General features: G+C 47.8%; 1 protein-coding gene across 7 annotated transcripts in view; it reads left to right on the top strand.

Annotated features, from left to right (window-relative positions):
* Nucleotides 1-14,005, top strand: part of RALY (RALY heterogeneous nuclear ribonucleoprotein) — a 93,958-nt gene that overhangs the window by 78,889 nt on the left and 1,064 nt on the right. For 5 of the 7 annotated variants that reach the window (XR_006960374.1, XR_006960372.1, XR_006960371.1 and 2 more), the window contains 5 exons: nt 723-889; nt 1,612-1,725; nt 1,933-2,123; nt 4,544-9,564; nt 13,328-13,468. Coding sequence is in view for 2 of the 7 variants with exons in the window: in XM_047069781.1 (XP_046925737.1) it covers nt 723-889; nt 1,612-1,725; nt 1,933-2,123; nt 3,313-3,357 (517 nt within the window). In the remaining 5 variants the exon portion in view is untranslated. Of the gene's footprint in view, nt 1-722; nt 890-1,611; nt 1,726-1,932; nt 2,124-3,312; nt 3,362-4,543; nt 9,565-13,327; nt 13,469-14,005 lie in introns of those variants that run through there. The other 2 variants (XM_047069781.1, XM_047069783.1) reach the window with 1 other exon arrangement.

The raw sequence follows: 14,005 nt of genomic DNA, 5'->3' as shown, positions 1-14,005 counted from the left end.
GGGCTGGGGTGATTAAGAGGGCCCAGAATTAGAACAGGTGTTTGGGACTCCAGCCTCATGCCTCTGAGGCCATAGTCTCCTGGTTTGAGAGTCTCAGTACCCTGGCCTTCACCTATCACACCTTTTAACATGTGTGCTTTTAACCAAGTTTTCTCATGCCCTGCTCTCACAATAGCCTTGGGGTGGGGTAGGGTGGGGACCTGGCACAGAATTTGAGGTAGTCATCCTCATTAAGCAGATTTTGGGAAAACTGAAGCTCAGGCAGGCTTAGGGATTCCCTATTCCTACATCTTTTTGTTCCCAGCTGAAATTTTGCCTTGCTTTAGGGACATTTGCAAACTCTGACCAGAGGTTGGGGTGGCAGTTGACTGAGCAGAAGCAGAAGCCGGCAGGCCTGGGTGTTAGGGGGACCTGGGGAAGGCTCTCTTCTGGGGCTGGTCTCTGTTTGCTCCTTCCTTGAACCAGGGTTGAGACCATTACCACCTGCCACCTCACCTGCCCTCATCTGACCTGACTGGTAGGAAAGGTGGATGAAATGAGAGTCCCAGCAGCTTTTAAGGTGCCAGAAGCCCATCCTCTTCACTCCCAGGGCTTGTTGGGAGCAGGCGGAGGTGTGTAGTACAGGCTGCCCAGCCCTTCACCAGCACGTGCTTGTCTAGAGTTGCAGTGCCTTCTGGTGGCCACAGGCCATGCTGCAGCCTCTGGCCCATTTGCCCCTACAGGCTCTTCGACTATCGGGGCCGCCTGTCACCTGTGCCAGTGCCCAGGGCAGTCCCTGTGAAGCGACCCCGGGTCACAGTCCCCTTGGTCCGGCGTGTCAAAACCACCATACCTGTCAAGCTCTTTGCCCGCTCCACAGCCATTACCACCAGCTCAGCCAAGATCAAGTGTGAGTGACTGTATCTTCTTCCTAGATCTTTTTTGTTTTTCCTCATTAGCAAAATAATAGAATCATGTATTTTTACATTGGAAAATAGATGAAGGAACAAATCTCCCACAGTTCTGCAGCTCTAGCACAACCAAGTGAGTATTCTTACTGCATTTGTAAGAGGAAAAGCCTGACCTATGAGGAGGAGGGGCTTGGGTTGGGCACAGAAATGTCCAGTGCTGTGACATGGAGCCCAGTGAGGAGAAGGTGTCCTCTTTCCTATAATAAGGACAAGTTTGCACAGGCCCACTGCTGGTGTGCACATTCATTCTGGTGTACACATGTTGCAGCCAGGCACCCAGGAAATCTGATGGTAAAACACCCACATCCGTCCATACACCTTGAAATCTGGGCACCACCCTATTTAACATAAGGAAGAACACATGATTGCTCAGGTGCACGCCACACCTGCATTCTCCTCCATCTCCAGTCCCTTTCATTGTTGAGAGGTCATGGGAAGAGATCCAGGTGCAGAAGCGTGGACTGGTTACTATAGGCATGGTCTCAAAAGTTTCAGAAGCCACGGGCAGCTCCAGCCTTTTTGCTGGCAAAAGAACCATGGATGAAGACAGTTCCTGCCACTGGCCTGCCTTCCTGGTTGACAGAATGGGACTAGGGAGGATCTTACGTTAGTGTCAAGCTCCCAGCCCCTAGGTGACAACATATACTCCCTGTGCTCCCAGTAAAGAGCAGTGAACTGCAGACCATCAAGACAGAGCTGACGCAGATCAAGTCCAACATCGATGCTCTGCTGGGCCGCTTGGAGCAGATTGCCGAGGAGCAGAAGGCCAACCCAGGTCAGCTTCCATGGGTCCTTGCCCAGCTCGGGGACCAGGGGCACAGGACAGAGTGCGGGGAGGTCAGCGCACAGGGCAGAGAAGGGCTGTGGCCTCCAACGCCACATGGATCCACCATGCCGAGGCCTAGCTGCTGCTAAGATCCTGCCTTGGGCAGCTGCCCCAGGCTGAGTTCTATTCCCCTCTTCCCACCCCTTTCCCCTCAAGATGGCAAGAAGAAGGGTGACAGCGGCAGTGCCAGTGCCAGTGGCAGTGGTGGGGGCAGTAGTGGTGGCAGCAGCCGGCCACCAGCCCCCCAAGAGGACACGGCTTCTGAGGCAGGCACGCCCCAGGGAGAAGCACAGGCTCGAGACGACGGCGATGAGGAGGGGCTGCTGACACACAGCGAGGAAGAGCTGGTGAGGGCACAGCTGGGGAGGGGTGCATAGGAGGGGAGCAGGGGAAGGGGGAACCCTCTGAGCTGCTGAGTGTCCCTGTTGAGCTCCCTCCTTCCTCTTCCTGGGAAGGGGGATACCTATTTCAGTTGCCAGTCAGAAGTCCCACTGAGGACCAGGGTAGACCTCTTTTGAGTCAGGGCCCATTCTAGACTTCGTTTCCATACAGGTTGGACAAGGGAAGAGTCAGGGGCTTCAGGGAGCACAGTCTGCAGAGTTTCAGGGGGCAGGACTAGGATTGCCTGGGGAAGCCTCAGGGAGGTTGGGTATCCACTTTACCTGAGGATTTTCTAAAAGCTATTCCTGCCTAAGCATAAAACAGGTTGTCTCATGAGAGGCATGGAGGGAGTTCTTTGTTATTGGAACCCTTCAGAGTGAGGCTGGAAAGTCACTGGCAAGGAGCTTATGTCAAGTAGGAAGGTAGACCAGACTCTGAGTATGTATGATAACTGTTGTGTGCCTTCTACTTGTTTACCTAATAGACACTCACTGAGCACCAGGCCCTGTAGTTTCTAACTTTATTTAACCTTAACAACAGCGTCGCACTGTGCAAAGTTACTACTCTTCCCACGTTTTAGCCAGTGAGGAAACTGAGGCTCTGAGGAGTAGAGTAACTTGCTCAGGGCCTTATAATTAATAGGGGATGAGCCAGAATTAGAGCCCTGACTTCTTCACTAGGTCTGGGACTTTCTCCTTTTCATCAGTGCTGGGTTCTGGCATGAAGACAGATGGGCTCATGGCCACTGTAGTTAAAGAGATCCTCCTTATGTCCCTAGCTTGTCTCTCCTTTTTTGGACCCATTTACTCTCTTAGGCATAGTAGTCTCCATAAAGGCCCTAACGAAGGCTTAGCTGTCCCAAGGATAGGGAGCTCACCCGTCCACCAGGCTTTCAACCTGCTACAGTCTAAGAAGGTCTTTCTACGTAGAAATGTGCTCCCCTGCCACACCTAGAACGCCCTTGACTGGTCCCGTCTCTCTTCTGGGGGATGGGCTCAGACCATCCTGTCAGGATCCCAAGCCAGCTGTGTTGAAACTGGTCCCATAATCATCCCTCTTTTGGAGTTTGGTCTCCAGAAGTGCAGTGGGCCCCAGGGCATGACTCAGAGTTGGTAGTGAGTGATGTATGGTCTCTTGTTGCCTCCTCCCTATCAGGAGCACAGCCAGGACACAGACGCGGAGGATGGGGCCTTGCAGTAAGCAGGTATGGGGCTCCTGGTGGACGGGGTGAAGAAAAGTGGCAGGCATGCCATGAAGCAGACCTGGCAGGGTCTTGCTATGCCCAGCAAGGACGGCCCCTCCATCCTGTCAGCCATTTGACCATGCTCCTTTGTAGCAGAAACTTGCTAGGCTGTGGGAGCAGGAGCCATGGATGGGCTAGGCAGGCCAGCCCTGCACGGGTTCCCTCAGTGCACTCTGAGGCATGTTGTCCAGCTCCACCCTTCGGAAGTTCAGAGTCTGGTGGAGGAAGACACAAACCATGACCACCCATTGTGAGCAGGATGATGGGCTGTAGAGGCAGGGTGTCCATAGGGGTGTGGTGGAAGAGTTGATACTTAGCTGAGCCTATTCAGGATTGAGGGAGAGGTATCTGAGGGAACAGCTTTAGCAAAATACAGGGTTCTGATGGTCCTTGGTATGTGGGAGATGGTCAGGAGTCTCCTGTGGCCATAGTCCTAGCTCTGCATGGTAAGGCAGAGGGAGCAGTTCATCATCAAAGTGATGTTTGTGCCAGGCTTAGGGGCTAGGACTTAACCCTGCAAGGTTGTGATTGTATCAGTGTAACACATGGGAACTGAGGCACTGAAAGGGGCAGGGAGGTAGCATATATCTCACTAGATCCCAAGGTGGTAATCGGTGGAGCCTAGGTTTGAATCCAGTGGTGTATGGCGTCCCAGCCTACTCTCTGGCCAGTGCTCGCCCCCCTGCTCTGCCCCATTTCTTTGGGGGTCGTGTTCAGGGTAAGACAGGCTTGGGTGGAGGAAATCCTTGACCTCAGAGGTGTCTTTACACCTGACACGTTCATTTTGTGAGGTGCTCCACCAGCAAGAGCTTCCCAGACAGTTTAGGAAATTGTATATATGGAATCCATCCTCTTGGAGCTTCATGGTTGGTTTTACCAAGGAAGCTAAGTTTTACCTTGTGAAGCCAGTTCTCAGATGAGGTGCAGGGCTCAGGTGAGGAAATGGGGGCTCAGGGAGGGGGAGAGACCCACCCAAGATTGTATGGCCAGAAAATTAGGAGGCGAAAGCCAGAGCACAGGCACATCTCTGTCCGCAAACAGTAAACACCGTTCTGCCCTTTTGTCTTCCCAGCCCTAGTAATCATGGGTCCCAGGGGCTCTTCCTGCCAGCCTCAGTCTCTCCTTTGTCTCTCTCTCTCTCAGCCTGACAGGAGCAACGGCCAGCGGCAGGAGAAGGGCGTGCACTGTATCAGGCCTCATGTTGGGCACCCACCCCTGGATACCACCCCCAGCGGGTCACAGGAGAGCTGGCAGCAGGCACCTCCTCCCCCACACGTCCCAGCCACTGCCACATCCTCTGCAGGTGCAGTTATCGGCCTCCCCTCCCCACGCACCCTCCCTGTTGGCACCGCCCAGGCCAGAGGACAGAGGTTTCCCTATACTCTACCTCCCTTCCCAGGACACTCCCAGGCTTGGGGTTTTTCTATAGGTTTGGAGAGGGGAGGGTCACGGGGAGGGTATCCTGACAATAAAGAGATTGGATCCCAACTTGCTCTGAGATGGGATGGTTTGTATTTATTTTCTTAAGGTACCCTAGTCCTCCTGCCTAGCCAGAGTCTGGTCTAGTCTGCTTCATGCCAAGAGTCTAGTCTGGTTTGCTTTACCCTGTTCTTTTTCCTCTTTTACTTCTCCCGGTTAGGGAGCATTGTCTCGGGTGCATACTGCTGGGCTGTCTAGGCCTTAGTTTCCACAGCTAAAATGGAAATAGAAATGGCCAGTAGGGTTCTTGGGGGAGGGTCAGATGTCCCAGTGCCCAAGAGAATACTTTGGTGGCTGAAGTGCCAAGCAGTTATGAGCTACTTGGTTAGGCAGTGGTAGGTTCAGGTCTTAGCTTCTCATTTAGTCTGGTCTTTCCCAGCTTTAAGATGATTCTGGAAACTGCCTCATCCTCTCTTCTCTGTCCTAGTTTAGGATGCTGTGTTTTTTCACTTGGGCTCTGTCCTCTCACCAGCTTCCCAGTCTCTGGCTTCTCCCTGCCCCATTTCCCACTAGCCACTATGGTGCTTTTTCTGAGTCATGTCCCTTCCCTGTAAAACCCTTACCTGGCAGCTCACCGTTGGGACAAAACTCCCAACTCCTGTACATGATCCTGTATACTTTGGCCTCTCCTGTCTTTTGTCACCTGCCCCACACAAAACAAGTCCTTCCCTCTCATAGGCAGCAAGTCATAGAGCCTCACTCCCATTAACCTCAAGCATTAGGAAGTTGGCATCAGGACACCTGTGGCTTCCCTGTACCTATTCTGGGCTGCCTGTCTAGATGTTTGCTTTGTTCTCTGACAACTGACAGTGTTCCTTCAAATTTCCTCTTCTGTCCTAATTTTACTCCACAAGTTGACGAATTTCCCTGCGTTCAAATTCCTAGGAGAGGATCACCTGCCACAGCGGATCTTTTTGATTCACTCATAGGTTATATAAGTACCCTCCCCAGTCCTGTGAACCTGGTGACAAAGGTGTGGTCAGTTAGTCTGGTCTCTCTGGTGTGGGGCTTTGGTGGGCAGACACCCAGAAACGTGCTTTGCTCCTGGTCTGGCACGTACTCTTGCTCCTTTCTCCATCTGAGAGATACCCACTCATTATTAAGCTGCTGTTCCAGTGTCAGGCACCTCTGAGAAGTCTTTCTTCTCAGCTTACTGCTCTTCAAAAATTGTTCATTCTCTCTTCTAGACAAACTTTCCCAACACCGAGAATTCGGTCCCATCATCAGGAAGGGGTTTGGGCTCTCCAGTCGTCTTTGCATGTTCCTCAGAGTGTCAGGCCTGCTGCAATTCTTGTTGAAAATCCCATTTCAGACCAACTGTTCTACAACAGTCTCCATCAAACTTTCCCCAGACTTTGGCCCCGGGTTTTGGTGGAGGCTAGAGGCTGGGCTCGAGACAGTGCTCAAGCTAGGCCACCCTGGGTGTGGAATCACCCAGGGAAGTTTTTGTTGTCTCGTGTCTCCCTCCCTGGGCAGCCCCTCCTGCCTGTCATTGGCCGGCTAGCAGTCTGAAGCCTGAGTGTGGCTCTGCATTCTCAAGCTGTGCAGGGGCCTGATTAACCCGCCCTTGAGGCAGCCCAAGTTCTGGACCCACAGCTGAGCCAAATGCCCCCATCCTCGCTTAGCCATTGCCTCATAATGTGATGTGGAGCAAAGTTTCTGCCTTTTTGGCGCTTCAGCTCCACAAGTGGGCTCACAGTCCCCATATGTGTGCCTGTCAGGGACCCTGGGCAGCAGGGGGAGAGAGGGTAGAGGCTGAGGCCTTAGTGGACTTAACACCGAGGGCTGGCACCATGTTCCTGAGTCTCCAGAGCCTACTGCTCTGTGCCCCTTGCACTGTAATAACATTTTTGGATTCTATATGGCCATACTCAATAGTGACTGAAGCACTCACTTTTCAGGTTTGGGGTCAGGTAGAATAGGAGGCGCTGTGAGCTTCTGTAGTATGCTAGGCAGAAGAGCAGGGAAAATCCCTTTCAGGGCAGGAAATGTCTGCCCTACAAGGAGGCCCTGCCTAATCACCCTAGCACCAGGACGTCCTGGACAGATGGAGATCCCCATCCTGGCATCCCACAAAAGACCCTAAACTACTTAGCCCCTGGGAAGATTTGAGTGGGAAATTCACATCCACAAAACCCTGCTGCATACATCTGCCCAGTCCTCTCTCATTCCGTTGCTCATCGGTTTTCATTTATCTGTTCAACCTCTGAAAACCAAAAGGAGATGATGAAGAAATAGGATACCAGATTCTACCCAAAGGGCTATGATTCCATAGATATTTTGAAGATCTGAAGCCTCATTTGTGATCCTGGCAGCTGTTGAAGGAATTATCACAACCAGTGGTTTTACTGGCTTTCCTCCCTGTACTGCTGCCAATAAAGTTTGTGATGCAGGGCGAGTCTTCTTCCTTGCTAGGTCTCCCGTTTCCTCATCTGTGCAAGGGGTTGGCCTAGATCAGGGATAGTAAATGGGCCTCTTATCATCAGTTAACTTGTATAACAAGCCCAAAATGTAGTACTTTTAATAAACATTTATTACCTTCTGATTCAGTGGCTTGGAAATTTGGGCTGCACTCAGCTGGGCAGTTCTCCTTATCTCATCTGGGCTATGATATGGCTGAAGTGAGCTGGCAGATTGGCTGGGGGGCCATGGGTCCCAGATAATCTCACCCACTTGTTAAGGAGTTGGCTGGGCAGCAGGGCAAGTGGGCCACATGTACCCAGAATCTAGCAGGCAGACCAGGTAAGCTCCAGTGTACAAGTGCTCTTCCAAGTTCTTGCCCATGGCATGTTTGCGAGGTTCTTTTGGTCAAAGCAAGTCACATGGCTAAGTCCAAACTCTTAATTTGAGGAGTCTCAAAATATGGCCCAATTTTGTTTTTAATCTCTCTCAGGCCTCGTTTCATGTGCTGACTCAGAATGTTTTTAGTAGCAGCTGCTGGAATGCTTTTTGAGGATTTGGAGCAGTTTTTAGATAGCTAGGAAATAGTAACATGATGATTTGGGGGGTTTTTTTGTTTTTTGCTTTTTTTTTATGGATGAGGAGTTGAAATGAGAGTACGTGAGTGTCCATTCAGTATTAGCCAGGCCTGGCCAGGTCATCTCTAATCCTATCAGGACATTATACACTCTACAGTGGACCATCTGACAAGACCACAGAAATACGGAGTATAAAGCTGGGCAAGATTCTGATCTAGGTTTCCTGGGTTTGAATTCCAGTTCGACCATTGATTAACTTTGGGCAAATAAAAATCCCTATAGCCATGGCCACATTCTTTATAATAAGATTATTCTATAATAACAGTAAATTTTACACACTTTACATTTATTTAATCTTTGTAACCACCTTTTAGGTGGATGTAATATGAACTTTCTGTTACAAGTTGTAGAAACTGGACTCAAATGTGCTTAAGCAGGGGGAAGTTTACTGTTTCACCAATTTAAAGTTCCAGATACAGTTATGCAGACCCAGTGGATGTAGGGCTTCAAGAGCTGTCATCAGGAATGTATTTCTTTATTCTTCAGCTTGGTCTCCTCTCTTAGCATTGTTCTCAGGTTCTAAGTGATGGCAGAGCATGGCCACAGGGCCTATGAGTGTGGACAGGGAAAGGGAAGAATCCCCAAAAGGAAAATAGGAGTTCTGCTGCTAGAAGAAGGGAAGTTTGGCATGACAAAAATAACAGGTCTTCATTGTGCAGTTATGTCCATCTTACAGATTTTATAGATGCGGAGGTTCTAAAACTTAGCCCCATTGACAGCTGGTATTTCTGTCCTCTCCCCTTTATCTGGACTCTAATCAGTAGGATACAGTGATGGTGATGCTAGGCCAGTCTCACAGTTGTGTTAAGAACTAGTAGTTTCTACTTCTGTGTCTTGAGACCCGGCCACCATGCTGTGAAGCCCAGGCCACATGGAGAAGCCTGACATGACAGCCCTAAGTTCCAGCTGATAACCAGTATCAGCTGTCAGACATGAATGAGGAAGCCTTCAGGATGACTCCAGCCCAGCCACTGACTGAGAACCAAGACAGAACTGCCTAGCTGAGGCCTGTCAAAGTCCAGCACCATGAAGGATAATAATCAGTGATCATCATTTTAAGCTTAGTTTTAGAGTGATTTGTTATATATCAGTAGATAATCTGAACACAAACTGAGGCTCAAAAGGTTAAGTAGTTTGCTCTACTTTAGGGGGACTGGGCTAAGAGTATAGACTTTGTGTAATTGAGTTCCAGTGCAGGTTATTTGCTGTATACCTTAGACAAGTCAGTTAACCTCTCTGAGCCTCATCTTCCTCATCTGAAAAGTGGAAAAGAGCACACTGTTATTATGACAATACCTAATGAGTTCACTTATCACCTAATCCAGATTTAGGTGACTTTTCTCTTAAAAAAAATAACAGACCATAATTTTCTTTTCTCATATTTTTATATTCACCCTTTCCCAAAGTGTATTTCAGTATGTATGTAATATTTAATTTCTAAATATTAGATATAAAGTTAAACATTAAATAGAATATTATAAAAAGGAGACAAAGGAAGATAATAACAAGAAGGCTTTTCCCCCTACATCTAAGAGTTACTGCAGTCAAGAGCAGTGTGTCCATCTGGTCACTAAGCCTGTGGGGCAAGCCCAGCTGGCCCTCCTGCATGTATGGATGGATGGACACGATACCTGCTTCCTCTGACTGGTGAGTGGACCCCTGGTGCACACATACCCCTCCCTGAATCCCTGCCTCAGTCTACCTCCTGAGGGAGCCAAGATGATCAGGGTCTCCTCATAAAAACGGTGCAGCAGCCAGGGCTTATTTGGGTAAGTACATGGGTTTGGCTTTTCCAGGTGCACAGAACACAGGGTCACCCAGTCCCACTTTCTGACATGGACCCCATTTCTTGTCCACATCCTAGTGCCTTCTAACAATAAGCCCCCTTTTACCTCTAAAACCTACCTGCCGTTTCTCCTCTACCCCCTGCCCACCCCAAGTGTTCAGTTCCATGACCACACAGGGAGCTGTCTTAAGGCCAGAGACTGTCTCATTCATTCTTGCCCATAAGGGTTTTAAAAAGAGTTTTAAAATCGGATGTGTAGCTTAGTCAAATAACTATGGGGCATATGCAAACAATTCAATCCAGTATCTACCTTTGTGGGTTTTTTTTTTTTTTAACTTTATTAAAAAAATTTTTTTTTGATTGTTTATTTTTGAGAGAGCATGAGCAGGGGAGGAGCAGAGAGAGGGAGACACAGAATCTGACCCAGGCTCCAGGCTCTGAGCTGTCGGCACAGAGCCAAACACAGGGATTAACTCACAAACTGTGAGCCAAGGTTGCTTAACTGAACCACCCAGGCGCCCCTATTTATTTTTTTTAAGTAATCTCCACACCCAACGTGGGTCTTGAAGCTATGGCTCTGAGATTAATTAAGTCACTGAGCCAGCCAGGAGCCCCTACCTTTGTGTTCTTAATTATACATCGCTTATCCCCCACTGCCCCCCCCTCCCCCCGCAGCATTGGACTTTAGAAAGAGGGATATAACATATATATGTATATATGTTTGCATTTCTGGGTGCTCTAGTTCTTGAACATGGATCACATTATTTAACTCTCAGAATAATCCCTTAGAGCTGGAGATACTCCTCTCATGTTACAGGTTTGGGAAATCATGAACTTTGGTTGAATAGTTTGCCAAATAACATGTCCCCTGGGAAGAGGGGAAGGCAGGATGCACACCTGGGCAGTCCTTTCCCACATGCCCTGTCGCAACCTGACTCTGAAATTTCTCTCCTGATTCTTGTGACGGCATGCTCTCCTGGCTTTCTCCTCCTCCTTTGTACTCTGCTCCTCCTCCTTCTTATGCGTACCTCTCTACCCTCTTTTTCTATACAGCTTCCTGGCTAACCAAACCAATGGCTTCAGACTCCACAGTAATGCCTATCTCCATCTCTAACTCAGTGCTCCCCAAGAGCACCACAGTCCAGGCCTGCCCTGCCCAGCTACGAGTCTTTTTCTTCAGGCGTCCACATCTTGGGGAATGGCACCACTGTCCACCTGCTACCCATGTCAGCATTTTCTCTCTAGTCATCAAGTCATGTTAATTTTTCCTCAGTATGTCTTGGCTCTAACCTGTCTCCATCCCATTGCCTTAGGTTAGGCCCTTCTTTATCTCTTAATTGAACTTTGTAAAAGTCACCTCTCAACTAGTCTCCCTGATGCTTGCCTCCCACATCTGTCTTCTTTAGCACCATTATTTAGTTATTCACTGCCCAGTGGGTAAACTCCAGACCGCTTTCCTTTCTTTCTAACTCAATGTCTTCTATCTCCCAATCTGACCCCTGTTGTCAAGCACATAGAACTAATTGTGGAAGGAACTTTCTGGGTTCTGTGTCTTTACAGCTCCAGCTGCTTTTACCTGGAATGTTCTGTCTTCATCTGGCTCATTATCTGGCCTTCCTGGCCTGAGTTAGTCACCTTCCTGGCCTGAGTTAGCTCTGGCCATCCCTACTTCTGTCACCCCTCTTACCAGACTATATTTACAGCTGGTTATTATTATTAGCACACCTATTGTCACGAAACTATAAGCTCCTGGAGGGCCAGGGACTGCCTTTTGCTGCAGGCATTCAGGTAACACTTTTGAACATATGACATTGTTGCGGAGAGGCAGTGTTGCAGAGGCCGGGCACAGGCTCTTGGAGCTTGAATGCCTGGGACTACAACCTCTTGGGCAAGTTGCTTATCCTTTCTGAGTCTCTGTTCCTCATCTATAAAATGGGAAGAATAGTATACCTTCCTCAAAGAGTCGCTGTGCTGATTAAGAAAGCACTAGAACAGGGACTGGCACAAAGTTGGGACTTGGTAGTGCTAGCCACTTACATAACAGATTATTTAAGAATATTTAGGAATAGCTTAGAGTTATTTAAGAATATTCGATTAATAAATTAAAAGAACAGAGGGGTGCCTGGCTGGCTCAGTCAGTACAGCATGTGAATCAAAATCTCAGGGTCATGAGTTTAAGTCCCATGTTGAACGTGGAGCCTACTTTAAAAAAAAAACAAAACGTTGAATATCCATTATACTTAGCCTTTACAACAGCTGGTCTTCCAGTGTTGTATTAATAAAACAGAAGCCAAGCTTAAATCAAGGGGCAGTGATCAGAAGAGCTCGGTAATATTTTGTCAGGGAAGGTTTGAAAGGACAGGAGCCATGACAGACACAGGGGACCTAGTAGGAGTTTGGTCCTTTCTTCTCAAAAGCACCATTAATGTGACAAAGCTCCAAGGACTATGCCTCTGTTGCACATTGTTGGGAGAGTTTGATGCACCTGTGGTCAAAGGTTTATCAGGATCACTGTGAGACAGGCAACCATCCTGAGAGCGTCTATAATAGGAGCCCAATAAACCCACCATCACCATAAAAATAGAAGCAATACCCACAGTTCTCAGGATTTCTACACTTGGCTACCCTAAAGTCTGCCCACTGACTCTAGAAATTCAGTCTAAGAAGTATTCAACAGAAGGAAAATAGTTCCAGGTGCCAGACAGGGTTAAGCACTTGGCATATACTGTCTCACCATCTTTGAGGTAGGCATTTTCATACTTTATAGATGAGAATACAGAATATAATCAATGGCAGAGGACTGTCACTCCAGATTGGTCAGAGCTCATACTCCTAGTATTACCAAGAATTAACACGCATCATCTGAGCACTAATTTAATAAACTATGGTAGAACATGGAAAACTCTTTGCAGCTTTAAAAAATTATGAAAACTGTACTAACTTGGAAAACTGTTCTTGGTACTAAAAGGTTCTATGTTGGTAGGATTATGGGGATTAAGTTTTAATTATAAATCCATCTTTTCAATTAAGTATACCACATGCTACAAAGCCCAACTTCTAAACATAATGCAAAACCTAATATTCTGTTCAAATGTGAAACCTTAGAATTGCCAGTACAAAGGATCGGGGTGGGGGAAACCAGGTCAGACTGGGCCTCATATACCACAACAGCATTTCTTTCCAGATGTCCAGCCCAGCAGTTTTTTTCTGCCAGAACACTTAGACTGCAAGATGTTGGGGCGGGGGAGAGAAGGGACTATAAAAGTCTGCATATTCTATGCTTTTAAGCAAACTCATTCAAGTATTGGAACACCTACTACTTGCTCTCAGTACTTGGGGGAGGGGTGCATGAGTGAACAAAAACCTTTGTTCTCGGTGCCTACATTATGGTGGGCTGGGAGGAGAAACAGTATTTTACATGCAGTGGGCAGGTGGGAATGAGCCAAGATGGAGTCAGAAAGGTTTTTCTGAAGACTAGAGATATAACTGCCCGTTTATGTAGTCATGAAAATACCTATCAGCGTACTAAAGACTTTTCCTAGGTAGTCATGGAACCTGTTCATCTAGTCTCAAACTTTTTTTAACCACCAATGGAACCCTTTTTTCCCCTCTTTGCATAATTAGGAACACTCAAGACACACTTTGGAGATGGTGGTCTGGTTCCCCTCTCACAACCAAAACGTGGATCTTGATCAAAAACCCTCAGTTGCCTTTTGCTTTGTCACCCTACAGAAGGTTCCTTGCTGCTGAGCTGGTTAGTGTGAGGTAAGAGAGATGAAGTTGATACTACTGTGAATGGGTAACTTAGTTTTGAATGGGTTAATACAGAGTTAATCCCATTTCAATTCAACAATCTTAAAAGGTTAGTATTAGTCCAGGACTGTTTTGAGAATGAAGTTAAAATTGGGTTGAAACTGCAAATATAACTGTGTCCCACAGGTAAAATTGTAAAATCTTATCTTCTCTAAGGGGTCCCACTAAAGTAAATAAATGAATTAAACACATATACACACACACAAAAGCAATGGAGCGCTAATTACACAAGAGGCACTCATCCTTGCTTTATTCACGCAGTAACATCCGACATTGGGAACTATGTGGGCATAGATACAAAATAAGGAAGATGGCATCATAAACAGTTGAGTTCATCAGGGCAGTGGTGGCAGCTCAGCCAGTGTGTGGTTTCCCTGGGACCTATTGAGTCGAGGAAGTACTCTCCTCCCTCCACCACTTCATGGCCAAGATGTTGTAAAACATCTTCACTTGGCCTGTACTTTAAAGGTCACAGTGATTAAAAACATG

This window comes from Lynx rufus, unplaced genomic scaffold (genome assembly GCF_022079265.1).
Source record: "Lynx rufus isolate CCGP_SWC_20201006 ecotype Redwood Valley unplaced genomic scaffold, mLynRuf1.p SCAF_8, whole genome shotgun sequence".
Taxonomy (NCBI): Eukaryota; Metazoa; Chordata; class Mammalia; order Carnivora; family Felidae; genus Lynx; species Lynx rufus.
The sequence above is the reverse complement of the archived record's forward strand: the minus strand, read 5'-3'. Positions and strand labels throughout refer to the sequence as shown.